The sequence below is a fragment of the Callorhinchus milii genome, unplaced genomic scaffold (assembly GCF_018977255.1).
Source record: "Callorhinchus milii isolate IMCB2004 unplaced genomic scaffold, IMCB_Cmil_1.0 Scaffold22, whole genome shotgun sequence".
Classification (NCBI taxonomy): Eukaryota; Metazoa; Chordata; class Chondrichthyes; order Chimaeriformes; family Callorhinchidae; genus Callorhinchus; species Callorhinchus milii.
In genome coordinates this window covers 10,609,468-10,622,994 of record NW_024704763.1, presented here as the reverse complement: position 1 = coordinate 10,622,994, position 13,527 = coordinate 10,609,468, and the positions used below count along the sequence as shown (strand labels likewise).

The 13,527-nt window shown below is 43.7% G+C and overlaps 1 protein-coding gene across 3 annotated transcripts; it reads right to left on the bottom strand.

The window, feature by feature from the left end:
- Positions 1-3,200: 3,200 nt before the first annotated feature.
- On the bottom strand, positions 3,201-12,519 carry hykk (hydroxylysine kinase). 3 transcript variants are annotated; one of them, XM_042342896.1, is made up of 5 exons: positions 12,461-12,519; positions 11,261-11,604; positions 9,039-9,181; positions 7,441-7,624; positions 3,201-3,829 (listed from the first exon to the last, which is right to left on the bottom strand). In XM_042342896.1, exons 2-5 carry the CDS (start codon positions 11,595-11,597, stop codon positions 3,348-3,350), a joined length of 1,146 nt encoding a protein of 381 aa, XP_042198830.1. In that variant the 5' UTR covers positions 11,598-11,604; positions 12,461-12,519; the 3' UTR covers positions 3,201-3,347.
- Between the last annotated feature and the right edge of the window lie 1,008 nt (positions 12,520-13,527).

The following is a 13,527-nucleotide window of genomic DNA, read 5'->3' as shown; positions in this document are numbered from 1 at the left end:
TAATATCCTTTTGCTCAAATACCCATCTCTGATTGACCCTCCATCCGCCTGACCTCCACTTCTCTATCTATTGACAATGCGGTACGCAGGAATGTCTAGTTGCTAATCCTGCCCACACTGAAGCCATGTTTCCAATAGTGTTGACACAACAACAGAATTACATTTGTGAAGTGCCTTTTACATCGTGAGGACGACCCGGAAGGACTACAGGTAAGCCAATGCATACATCTGTATACAGACATTGAAAGCACTGGACATTTTTATATATTTCACGCTCAATTCAAACTTGCAGCAATTGGGCAATCATTTGTTAATTTTGAAATGTAACTTTGTAAACAAGCCAGTTATGCTTATACAGTTGCATGTACAAGTTGCTCGTATTTAATTAGCATGCATTGCCATACAAAGGGAGTAAAGACATCTTGAGGTGCAAATTATATTCATTTAAGTACATGGAATTGTGTGTTCAGGAAAATGTTACGCACTGACACGTTGACACAACAACATGCCCATTCACAGACAAACCAACATATTGACACAGAGACACCCTGATTCACTAACACTCTGTCACACCTATACTCTGACACACCAATATACTGACACACCCACTCACTGACACACCTGAGATGTTGACACAACAAAAACAACAACTTATATTTATATAGCGCCCCACACAAAGCCGAGCTGGGGAAGAGGTAACTGTAGGCACGGTCGAACAGGAATGTCTTCAGGCACAAACTGAAGATAGGAAGGGAGCATGACAGAGGGACAGAAGGAGAATGTTGCTGAGTTTTGTGGCATAGTGGTTAAAAACTTGGCCACTAATGGTGGAACGGAGGGCACGAGGAACTTGCGGAGGAACCAGTCGAGCGGAGGAGCGGGTGGTGGGTTGGGAGTGAGCAGGTCGGAAAGGTGAGGAGGTGCCAGAGCATGAAGTGAGCGTGAGGATCTTGAAACCAATCCATTCAATGAGACGGAGCCAGTGGAACCGGGCTAGAACTGGTGTGATGGGGTAATGGAGTTTAGTATGGGAGAGTGTGGGGACCGTGTAGTTTCAAATTAACTGGATTTTGTGGGTAGTGGAGCTGGGAAGACCGGCAAGGAGGTCGTTTGAGGAGGTATTTGATACACTACACACTGACACACTAACACACTGACATTTTGAAGTGATCTTCTTGAGGTGTCTACACCAGGGCTGTGGGTTCAAAGTTACTGTCCTTCGGATGAGTCACTAATCCCAGATCCCATCTGTCTGTCTAACACACAACAACCACAACAAAGTGACATTTGTACAGAACCTCTCACATTGCGAGGACTTCCCAAGGCACTGGATAGTCAGAGTTTCGGACATGCGCTGGGGGTCGGGATTGGGGAGGGTGGAGGGCAGGGGGAAAGCAGGATGATCGAAAGCACAGTCTAAGAGGTCTAGGTGGACTTTGAAGATCTCACGGCACTTTTTGGAAATTAATTTCTCCTCGTGTCCCTTTAGTTTTTCACATTAGGAGGATTCATGGCAGAACTGCACAATGAACACTCCCTCCATGGCTATTTGTGGAACATTGCTGTCTGGTAATTCACAAACAAAATAGTCACTGTACTTTACAGTCCTATGAAGTACTTTGAGACATTGTGATGAAGAGATAAGAAACTTTATCAAATTCAAGGATTATATATTATAAAATATACCAATAATTTCCTCCAACTTAGATCCCTCCAGACTGCCCACCACCTTATTACAGTATTTTCAAACAGGCAAGTTAACTGAATAAATGAAAAGGAAAAAGGGATTGAATTGATGCCGTGCATAAGACATCCTGACAAGATCAAATGCCAATTATTATCTTTGGTAACTATCTGTACATTTGTACTCTATACAACAGTGACACTCATTTAACACTTACTCAGTAACCAATCCCAGGTTGTACTTTCCAATATCCTAACTGCAGGAAGACTAAAGGTTGCATTAGGGGCTGTTACTCACACTGTGTGTGCAGCTCAAGCAGAAGTTGTGGTTTACCTTGGCTTTAGTGCTCTGGGTAAGGAAGGGGGAAAATATCATCCAGACTTCCCCTGATGCGTTGACAGCATGAATCTGGATATGAATGTACACTCCAATTTGTGGAGCTGGTGCAGAACCTTGGTGTTTTGTTTGAATTGTTGACCAACTATCCTTTAAAGCCCTATCAAAACCCTCATGATTTTGAAGACCTCTATCGGGTCTCTTCGTAACCTTCTCTGCTCCAATGAGAATAATCCCGGCCTCTCCAGCCTTTCCTCATCATCACGGTCCCTCATTCCTGGTCGCATCCTCGTAAATCTCCTCTGCACCCTTTCCAATGCCTTAACATCCTTCCTATAGTGCGGTGCCCAGAACTGGGCGCAGTATTCTAACTGAGGCCTAACCAGTGTTTATATGGGTTAATCATCACCTCCTGACTCTTGTACTCTATGCCCCTATTATTAAGCCTAGAATCCCAGATGCCCTTTTTACAGCTGTATCTACCTGTTCTGCCACCTTCAAGGGTTCATTTACCTGCACCCCCAGGTCTCTCTGTTCTTTTACCCCCTTAAGATTGTATTACCGCCTATATTGTTCCCCTCATTCTTTCTACCAAAATGCATTACTTTGCATTTCTCCACATTGAAACTCATCTGCTATGTGTCGCCCGTTTTACCATTCTATGTCTTCCTGTCGTTGGCTCCTATCCTTCTCACTGTTTACCCCCTCCCTAACTTTGTGTCGTCCGCAAACTTGGAAATGGTACTTGCTATACCCAATTCCAGATCATTTATGTATATTAGGAAGAGCAGTGGTCCTAATACCGATCCCTGGGGGACACCACTGTACACTTCCCTCCAGTCAGAAAAGCAGCCGTTCACCACAACTCTCTGCTTTCTGTCTCCCAGTGAGTTCTGGATCCGCTGCCACTGTCCCTTTTATACCGTGGACTTCTATCTTTCTTACAAGTCTTTCATATGGCACTTTGTCAAATGCCTTTTGAAAGTCCATATAAACTACACCAACTGCACTACCTTTATCCACTCTCTCCGTTACCTCATCAAAAAATTCTATTAGATTTGTTAGACAAGATCTGCCTTTAACAAATCCGTGCGGCTGTCCCTTTGGTGTGAGGTTGGGGCAGCATTGCCTAATTCTGCTTTCTCAGGTTGTTTTCTTAAATGGGAATATAAAGTGGAGAAACATTACCAGAGCATTTATTTAATTTGGTTCATTTGGTTGAAGATACAATGCTTGAATTGATAAGGTGCAGGGAAATTATGCTTTTATGTTTGTGTCTTTCCTTTTCATAAATCCGCTTTGTATTTTCATGAGGAAGAATTCTGCTCTATCTGTGGTACGAGTCAACTATTTCAAACCAAATCTTCTCCACTGCCTCTTTACCTAACTCCCACAACTGATGTAAACATTTGCAACCATTTTTTGCTGAACTCATGAGATATTCTTCATTTTCTGGATAACGCAGAACGGTGTTTCTGGCTATAACGAGAGACTGAGAAAATCTACAAAGCACCAACAGAAACACGGCATCTCGCTCTTCTGGTGTCAAAGGGATCACACTCTCAAAGCCAGCAAGAACATGGCCTCCAACACTTATGGGATCTTTGTTCTCGATCATCATGTATGCAATGACGATAGCAAGTTCAAATACATAGCAACCATAACTCATGTCACCAAAATCCAGAATACCAGAAATTCTGAATTCCTTTTGCAGGTGGGTTGGGTTGAAATTATACAAAGCTTCTTCAGCTGATGAATGGCTGAGTTCCACCAGAATGTTTTGTTCATTGGGGTCTCCATGAATAATGCCTGTAAAATTATATATGTTTCTATGTTACATGCCTGAAGTCAAGTACATTTAATAATAATCCTTATTATTAATAGTATTCTTTACATTTCATACAACGCCTATAACATTCGAAACATGGCAGTTGTAGAGTGACTGTATTTGCGGGGAATGTAACAGCAATTTGCAAACAATAATATCCCACAAACAACAACTTGCATTTATACAGCCAGGAAGTGAGCAGCCATGAAGTAAGTAACCAAGTTATTAAACACCCACAAAGTGAGTGACCAATTTTATCTGGAGGATTGTTGAGCAGTGCATCAGGAGAAATTCCCTTCAGGAGGGATGTTAAGGTATTGGAGGAGGTGTAGAGGAGGTTTATAAGAATGATTCCTGGGATGAGGGGTAACTGTAAACTTTATACTGTGAAGTGGCATGACTGTGTTTATTTTGTTGTTATGATTAGACAGGTTGGGTCTGTTGCATTGGAGCAGAGAAGGATGAGCGAGGAGTTGAAAGAAATGTCACAATTACACTCACTCAAATGTAAGCACTTTGAGACATCCTCTTCACGTGAAAGTCACTATATCAGTGTAAATTATTTGTAACTTTTCTCCCCTCTTTTCCTGATGACAGCGGACCTGATAGAGTTGTAAAAAATGATGATGGGCTTTGACAGCGTAATAGTGAGAAGCTATTTCTAAGATGACATTTTCACTCAGAGAGTTGTTGGGATGTGGAACTCGCTGCCTAGTAAGGTGGTAGAGGTGAAGTCCATTGTGGGTTTGAAGCGGGAAATAGACAAGTTTATAAAGTACTAGCCGTACTCGTTGCAACTTTGCTTGCAACCAAAGGATCCAATATGGAATGTAGATTGACACACAGACAGATACACAGACAAACATTTTGTCTTTATCTATACTCAGCTCAGAGGACTCCTGTGGGAGGACTCCTTTTGGGAGGACTCAGTGGGAGCATTCCTTTTGGGAGAACTCAGTGGGAGTATTCGTTTTGGGTGGACTCAGTGGGAGTATTCCTTTTGGGAGGACTCAGTGGAAGGTCTCAGTGGAAGGACTCCTGATTGGAATGCCTCCTGAAGGGAGGTCTCCTTGTTGGCAGGATTCCTTATTGGAGTGCATACATGTGTGATGAGATTGTTAAGGTCATAGCTTTTCTCTGTCACTAACTTGTTGCAGTATATATTAATATAGATGTATCTCTCTAGAAGGGTGTGCGATTTCCTCTGTCACAACAACAACAACAACAAGATTCCATTTATAGAGCGCCTTTCACGTCAGGAGGACGTCCCAAGGCGCTGCACAGTTGGGTCATGACCCGAGCAGGGGGAAATGGTCAGGGTGAAGGGAGGGAAGGGAGGGAGAGAGTAGGGGGGAAATGGTCAGGGTGAAGGGAGGGAAGGGAGGGAGCGAGGAGGAGAGGTCAGGGTGAGGGGAGGGAAGGGAGGGAGCGAGGAGGAGGAAGAGAGTCGAGAGGGGAGCTGAAGGCACGGTCACTACTTATTATAATAATACTAATAATCCTTGCATTTGATATAGCGCTTTTCATGTCTTCTCGACGTCTCAAAGAGCTTCACAGAATAGACTGCAAAGTCAATTGACTGTATGTTTGTGGGTGAAACGCAGCAGCCAATTGCACACAGCAGTGTCCCCACAAACAGTCGTGGATTGAAAATGACCAATTTATTCTTGTTTTGTTTTGGAGGGATTATTATCAGGCGTGTGGAAACTTGCCCAAGGTTTTGCCCTTTGTTGCAGAATACAATGCAGACCTGATATTTTGGAGGTTAATTAAAGCATTTTTTTAAATATAGCTCATTAACAATAGGAGATCCCAGAAAAAAATATGCCCAGGACATTTCGCCATGCAAAACCTTTCCAGTGAGGTATAAAATCATATCTCCCCATCAATATCAGATTTACGAGGATGGGACCAGGAATGAGGGACCGTGATGATGAGGAAAGGCTGGAGAGGCCGGGATTATTCTCATTGGAGCAGAGAAGGTTACGAGGACCTGATAGAGGTCTTCAAAATCATGAGGGGATTTGATAGGTTAGAAAGGGAAAAACTGTTCCCACTGGTGGGTGTGTCAGTGACTCGAGGTCACAGATTCAAAATAGTCTCTAAAAGAAGCCGAGGGGAGGTGAGAAGACATTTTTTTACGCAGCGAGTTGTTCGATTCTGGAACGCATCGTCTGAAAGGGCGGTCGAGGCCGATTCAATGACTACTTTTAAAAACGCGGTGGACGGGTATTTGAGGAGGACGGGTTTGCAGGTTATGGGGAAAGGGCTGGGAGTGGGATTGACATTACATTGCTCTTTTCAAAGAGTCGCACAGATTCGATGGGCCAAATGGCCTCTTTTTGTGCTGTACGATTCTATGATAATAGGTATTGGGATAACACTGGGTAGTGAGATTGAATGGAGAGCTTGCTCTGTAAGTCAGTGTGAACTTGATGGACCAAATGGCTCAGTGCAGAAATTTTCTATGATTGTGATTCTACTGTAAGTGTATTTTGATGGCGAACATGGCAGCAAATTTGCACACAATACAAAATTGCATTCGTATAGTGCCTTTCACATCAGGAGGACATCGCAAGATGCTGGACAGCCAGGGATTTGGATCTGAGCCGGGTGGGGGTGTGTGGGTGTTGAAGTAAGGGAGTGTGGAGGGCAAGGAGGATAGGAGGTTTGGCTGAAGGGGCGGCCAAAGAGGAGGGTTTTGAGATGCTCCTCCAAGGAGGCAAGTGAGGGAGCGAGGCAAATGGCATACTCTGACTCAGGTGAAAGTGCTTCTGACTGAGCCAAGCTGACACCTGATTAAAGGGTTTAATGTTAACTGTAAAGGAATGTGACAGCTCAAGGTGTATAAAATTCCTTGCTCTCTCTTGGTGTTAACCAGGTCTCTGCTGGGCTAATTCTACACAATGTTTATTAACCGGCGGCTGTGTGTGGAACACTTTATAATGAAATTAACAGTTACTGTTCCAAGTACAATAATAATAATCATTGCATTTGATATAGTGTCTTATCACATTGTTGAGATGTCTCAAAGCTCTTCACAGGATATATTGTAAAGTTAATTGACTGTCGATTTTGTTGGCAGCAGCCAGTGGTGTTCCACAAACAGTCGTGGATTGAGTGACCAATTTTTTTTTGAGTAATTATTATCCCCGGAAAGCCATCTGCCAATCACTGACAACTGGGTTCCTACTTACTGTGAGGTAAACAGAGGTGTGTGGAGTAAGGAAACTTGCCTAAGATTTCACCCCACCTGGGAATCAAACCCAGGTCCTCTCACTTGCGAGGCAAGCGAGTTAACCACTACACTGCAGGACTCCACCGTACAGGAAGCGAAGGCCTAAGCGATGTATCATGGAGAAAGCAATGTCCTACAATACGCAATGTTCACAATGAATCACAAAACTTTCAGGATTTACTTAAATGAATATTAGCAAGGAGAATTATAAATTCAGGTAACCATTCTGGTGTAATGGACATTCCTATTGCCAGTATCTTCCCCTCTGCCAGTGTGGCAAGATACACAGAAACTGTTAACAGTATAAAGACACGTTTGCTCTGCATATAAACAACTATTAAATATTAAACTTACTTTTGCGAAACTTGCTCAGATTTGGGAAAATCTGTGCTTTGAATTGCTGAATAACTTGTTCTATAGTTAGACAGCTGCGACTCCCCCCCAGTGCAGCCAGATAGTTTTCCAAGTGATGAGTATTTGAAAGGTTCCAAATGAAGTCTTCACGGTGCAGGCTCTTCAATGTAACATGCTGAAATTCCTAATAATTAGATAAAGACATTGTTTACCTTAGATTTCATGCTAGATATAGGGTTATACGGAGGGCTTGTCTAGATTATCCCACTGCAAAACAATATAGCCTGGGTAGAGATGGAGTCCTACTAGTAATAATAATAATAATAATAATCCTTGCATTTGATATAGCGCTTTTCACGTCGGGAGGACGTCCCAAAGCGCTTCACAGAATATACTGTAAAGTGAATTGACTGTATATTTGTGGGCGAACGCGGCAGCCAATTGCGCACAGCAATGTCCCACAAACAGTCGTAGATTGAAAATGACCAATTTATTATTGTTTTGGGTTTTTTGGAGGGATTATTATTAGGCGTGTGGAGTAAGGAAACTTGCCCAAAAGGTAGATTCATTTTGATTGGGGCTTGGGAGGTTTACCATGGAACCATAGTGCCAAAGCAATGCACAACAAATAAGAAGTCATTGGAATTGAACCCAGGTGTCTTGCTTGCAAAGCAAGTGCTCTAACCACTGAGCTACAGGACTCCACGATTATCCAGGCTATTAGGAATTATCAGGGCTAATGCGAATTATCAGGAATAATAGTTTTCCAAGTGATGATAGGAATTATCCGGGATCGCAGAAAACATTTTTTCAGAAACCCCAAATGCTCGGAAAACTCAAAATTCTCTGGGCATTCCTGAATCCCACAGAAACAATCTAGGGATCCCAGAGAAAACAGGAATTCTCTGGGAATCCGGGTCCAAGCAGCGAAGTGATGACGTTCTCTTTTCATTAAGAAAACATGAAACACGGAATAGGTGGCCAGATGTCTCTCTCTCAATCCCCAATTTCGCTCTCACTCTCTCTCTGTCCATCTCTCAAACACTTTCTCTATCTCCAATCTCACACTCTTTCTCTCAGTCTCTGGACTCTCTTTCTCTTTCCACGTTTTTTCTCTCTCTCTCTCTCTCTCTCTCTCTCTCTTCTTCTGCAGTTCTCGCTCTCTGTCCACAGTCTCTCTCTGTTTCTCTCTCTGTGATTCTCTCTCCTTTGCTCTCCCTCTCTCTCCTTGACATCATCTCATCAGAAAAAGGGCCACCGTCTCAATTACTTTGTGTCCGTGTTTGCTCCTCCAATCCCCAGTTTCACTCTCACTCTTTTTGATCCTAATCCCAATATCCTCTTCTTTCAAATACTGTACCTCAATCACATCTCCCCTCAACATTTTCTGCTCCAATGGGACAGAGTCCTAATCTCAAAGCCAGATCTTTTCATCTCCAGTTTTCTCCTTGTGAGCCTACACTGCCCCCTCCCCATGGCTCCAATCTCCTGTCTATAATGTGGGCCCCAAACTGCCCAAAATATTCCAGCTGTAACTTCATCAATGTCTGATACAGATTCCTCACCACTCCCTCAAACATTTAAAAAATATATCTTACCTCTTGAAGGACCTTATCCATTTGTGCAACAATTCTGCCAACTTTGTACAAATTTTGTTGATCCAAAGGGATTTTGGCCAATGGGATTCCAGGTAGGTATGTCAGTAACCTGACCATGTACTGTTTACATTCACTGCCACACTCTGCAATACATTGAGTTATATTCATTGAAACTGTTGAATTCAATCTATCCAAACTTACTTAGCTCAGGCTCATCCCAAAGCCATGCACTTAAAGAGTTGCACAGTAAGTCGCTGACAACATCACCATTCATGGTTGCACACTCCACCTTGCTAAGCCAGTCTGGAACCTTGGGGTCTGGTTTGACCCTCAAGTATTCTTTCTGCCCCACATCTGTGCCATGACCCGCTCTGCCTTCCCCACCTCCGTAACATCACCACCCGGCTCCGGCACCGTCTCACACCGCAAACCGCCAAAACCTTCATACACGCTTTCCTTACATCCAGGCTCGACTATGCAAATTCCCTGTTGTCGGCCTCCCCAACTCCTCCCTCCACAGGCTGCAGATCATCCTGAACTCTGCAGCCCGTGTCCTCTCCCCCACCAGGCTCCGTGACCCTATCACCCCCATCCTCACCCCCCCCAGGCTCCGTGACCCTATCACCCCCATCCTCACCCCCACCAGGCTCCGTGACCCTATCACCCCCATCCTCACCCCCACCAGGCTCCGTGACCCTATCACCCCCATCCTCACCCCCACCAGGCTCCGTGACCCTATCACCCCCATCCTCACCCCCACCAGGCTCCGTGGCCCTATCGCCCCCATCCTCGCCCGACTCCACTGGCTTCCCATCACGCAGAGGATATAGTTCAAGATCCTGGTCCTCACCTTCAAAGCCCTCCATGGTCTTGCTCCCCCCGACCTCTGCGACCTCCTAACCCTCTACCATCCTGCTCGCTCGCTCCGCTCAGCGGGCTTCGGCCTGCTTCACGTCCCCCGCCTCGCTCGCCCCACCATTGGCGGGAGGCCTTCTGCCACTCTGCCCCCACCCTCTGGAACTCCATCCTGCAATCCCTCTGCCGCGCCTCCCTTGACTGCTTTAAGACCCATCTCAAGACACTCCTCTTCGACCATGCTTTCGATCACACTGCTTCCCTCCCTACCCTCCACCCTCCCCGATCCCGACCTCCAGCTCGGGGTCCGAAACTCTGACTGTCTAGTGCCTTGGAACGTCCTCCCGACGTGAAAGACGCTTTACACATGTAATTTTGTTGTTGTTGTTGTTAAGTCACAATTACATAGAACTGCAGTGTAGATCCAACATGTTTTAAAAGAAGTAAATATATTGTAGATTTCAACAACCAAAGAGAGCAGCAATTACTAAATTGGAACATCATGTTTACTATAGTTATATAAATACCATAAAAAATCACTATTTACCTCCAAAAAACTTGTGCTTTTAGCACAAATTATTTTCCCTCATTATTTTGAGTAAATTAATTTCATTAAATACTGTGCTGAAGTATTAACTTTTATGATCATTGTAACATTTCTTACTCCAAGAATTGAGCGGTTTTAGAGCCTTTGTAAAATGAGTAAATGAGTGGAATACAATATTTAATCGTTATTTAATCCATATTCATTCCCAACACTGTGGTTTAACTTGAGAAATTAAGTGTATTAGTGCAACATTAAATGTTTATTGTTCCTCACTTTTAACCCAGATTACTAAAATAAATCAGGATCAAATTCCATAGGACTAGACACCAAAATGTTCATCAATTCTTGAGTATACAACTAAAGTTTCAGCACTAGTTCCTATTACTTTAAAGGGGTATTTTTTGAGAGTGTAATTTATGTCTTTATTAAATCAATCTTGTCTGCTGTACAAAAAGCAATATCTAATTGCTAAATGCAAATTATTTCACATTAAACATAATGTAAGAGGAAAGGGAAAAAGGTCAAATAACCACAAGAATCTAAACTTAAATTGATGCAAACATTATATAATACTGTAAATGTAAATATAATTCACTGTTAAAGAAAATTAGTCACAATAAAATACTTAATAAATGAAATATAAAATGTATAAAGGAATAATTTGCAGGTGTTTGTTTTAGGCAACAGTGAAGTGTTTAATTACAGGCACTCGTAATGGCTTGGCTTCTTAATGGTATTTATACAAATATGTGGATTGACATTGAACTCCATCTCTCTCTATCCTGAACACAGTTTACAGCTCACAGTAAATGGTTCTTACCAATCGTCTCCAATGACATCATTCTGCCACCAATAGTTGGAATTGCTTTAGGAGTAGGAAAACCTTTGTCATTCAAAAACATCATGATTTGTGTTTGTGCTTCAACCAAATCAGGCTTTTGGCTGTCAGCAGAGTTGAGCACTTTGAGGACAAAACCATTGGGGTAATCTCCTGAGCCCTGGGTTCCAGACGCCAGGATGTGGAAGTTCTGATCACCATAACTGGGCAGTGGTCTGACAGCAGACACTTTCAGACCAAACAAGCGAGTGACCAACTCCGCAGCCTGGCCCTCACTCAGTGATGGTTTCACTGAAACAAACTTCTCCGATATCGACATTAGGACTCTGAAAAACACCACCATAATCATGCAAATAGTCAATCAGCAAAATGTAAAATTATGAATACTTTCAGTAGGTATTTCTGTACAACAACTTGTAACTAAAGTGGCTTCACAAAAGATAACTTCTCTGAGTGTTTTACAGTGGTAGACACTGAGCAGGAGGGAGGGGGAAGGGGGAAGTGACTTGGCCATTGTCAAAGGAGTAATAATTTAAAGCAGGATTGAAGACAGATGGAGGGTAGGGGGAGGGAGGGGGAGGTAGCGGGTGGGAGGGGGAGGTAGCGGGGGGGAGGGGGAGGTGGCGAGTGGGGGGGAGGTGGCGGGGGGAGGTAGCGGGGGGAGGGGGAGGTAGCGGGGGGCAGGGGTAGCTGGTTGGGGGAGGGGAAGGTGGCTGGGAGGAAGGGGAGATGGGTGGCGGGAGGGGGAGGTGAGTGGGGTGAGGGGGAGATGGGGTGGGGGTTCTAAAACTCTGCACCTCTCTCCCCCAATCCCTCCGCTTTGCCCCCTCCCTCCTTACCTTCAAATCCCACCCAAAGACCTTTTTTGATTGTGGTTACAGTCACCTCACCCTCAGGCTCAGCGTCCTGCTCCACCACCGTCAAGCGCTCCAGGACACTACCCTGTTTGAAGGGCGCTATATAAATACAAGTTGTTGTTGGAAGATTTCAATGCAATATCAGGTAATTAGTGTCAAATGTTCTGACTGTGACACAAATGTGGAAATCAGCAAGGCCCCCTCAGTCAGCCATCATAAAGTGATCGATTGATCAACCGGAAGGATTCCTGGCCAGGACCCAGACAAATGAATAAAATAAAATCATGGGAACAAGCAGACTATACCTCGACTTAATATTTCATACCAAAGACAGTATTTCTGGCAGTGTTACGTTTCTCAGCACTGCACTGGACTTTGCCTCAGCCTGGACTTTGAGCTCAAGTTCTCACATGCCACCACCATCTATTAACCACCTGAACAAATAAACAGCAGTGTTTGAGGGAAAATGGATAGAACTCTTGATAGCAGGAACAGACAGAAGTGATTGGAATTGTAAGTTAGATAGTGCTGATGGCTCACTCATCCCTGAAATTCTTAACGTACCAGTTACTATACTACTGGATAACTTACCTTGCTTGTTGCTCTTCCTGGTAAATTATTTTCAAACGTTATTTCAGATAAGTACATACTTTCCTGTATTTATCTTTATATTTTTTCTTCTACTTGTTAGGCCTCAGCTGGAGTATTGTGTCCAATTCTGGGCATCACACTTTAAGAAGGATATGAAGACCTTGGAGAGGGTGCAGAGGAGATTTACCAGCACGGTACCAGGGATGAGGGACTTTAGTTATGTGGAGAGACTAGAGAAACTGGGATTGTTCTCCTTGGAGCAGAGATGGTCAACATTATGATGGGTTTTGATAGAATAGATAGGGAGAAACTGTTTGCACTGTCAAGTGGGTTGGTAACCAGGATACATAGATTTAAGATAACTGGCAAATGAACCAGAGGGGAGATGAGGAGACTTTTATTTGAACACAGACAGTTGTCAATATCTGGAATGCACTAGCTGAAAGGGTGGAAACAGATTCAATAACAATAACAACTTTCAAAGGGAATCGGAGAGGAACTTGAAAAGGAATGATTTTCAAGGATTTGGGGAAAGAGCTGGGAAGTGGGACTGGTTGGGTCGCTCTTCCAAACAGCCAGCACAGATGCGATGGGCCAAATGAGCTCCTTCTGTGCTGTAATATTCTATCACCTGTTCACTGGTATCAATTTAATGAGAATAATATTTCCACAAGAATAGGGGGTGGGAAGTGGTCAGCGGATGAAATTTCAAAAGTTGTAGAATTGGGCAAAGGATGACCACCACAGTTACTTATTTCAGCAAAATTGTCAACACACCATTTGGTACTGACTGAATCACTG

Excerpts from the sequence above, each read along its gene's own strand:
- hykk (XM_042342896.1), bottom strand. The coding sequence starts at position 11,597 with ATGTCGATATCGGAGAAGTTTGTTTCAGTGAAACCATCACTGAGTGAG. Across the intron at positions 9,182-11,260 it reads GATGTCATTGGAGACGATTG|AGTGTGGCAGTGAATGTAAA; the intron begins GTAAGAACCATT and ends AATGTATTGCAG. Across the intron at positions 7,625-9,038 it reads TGGATAAGGTCCTTCAAGAG|GAATTTCAGCATGTTACATT; the intron begins GTAAGATATATT and ends TCTAATTATTAG.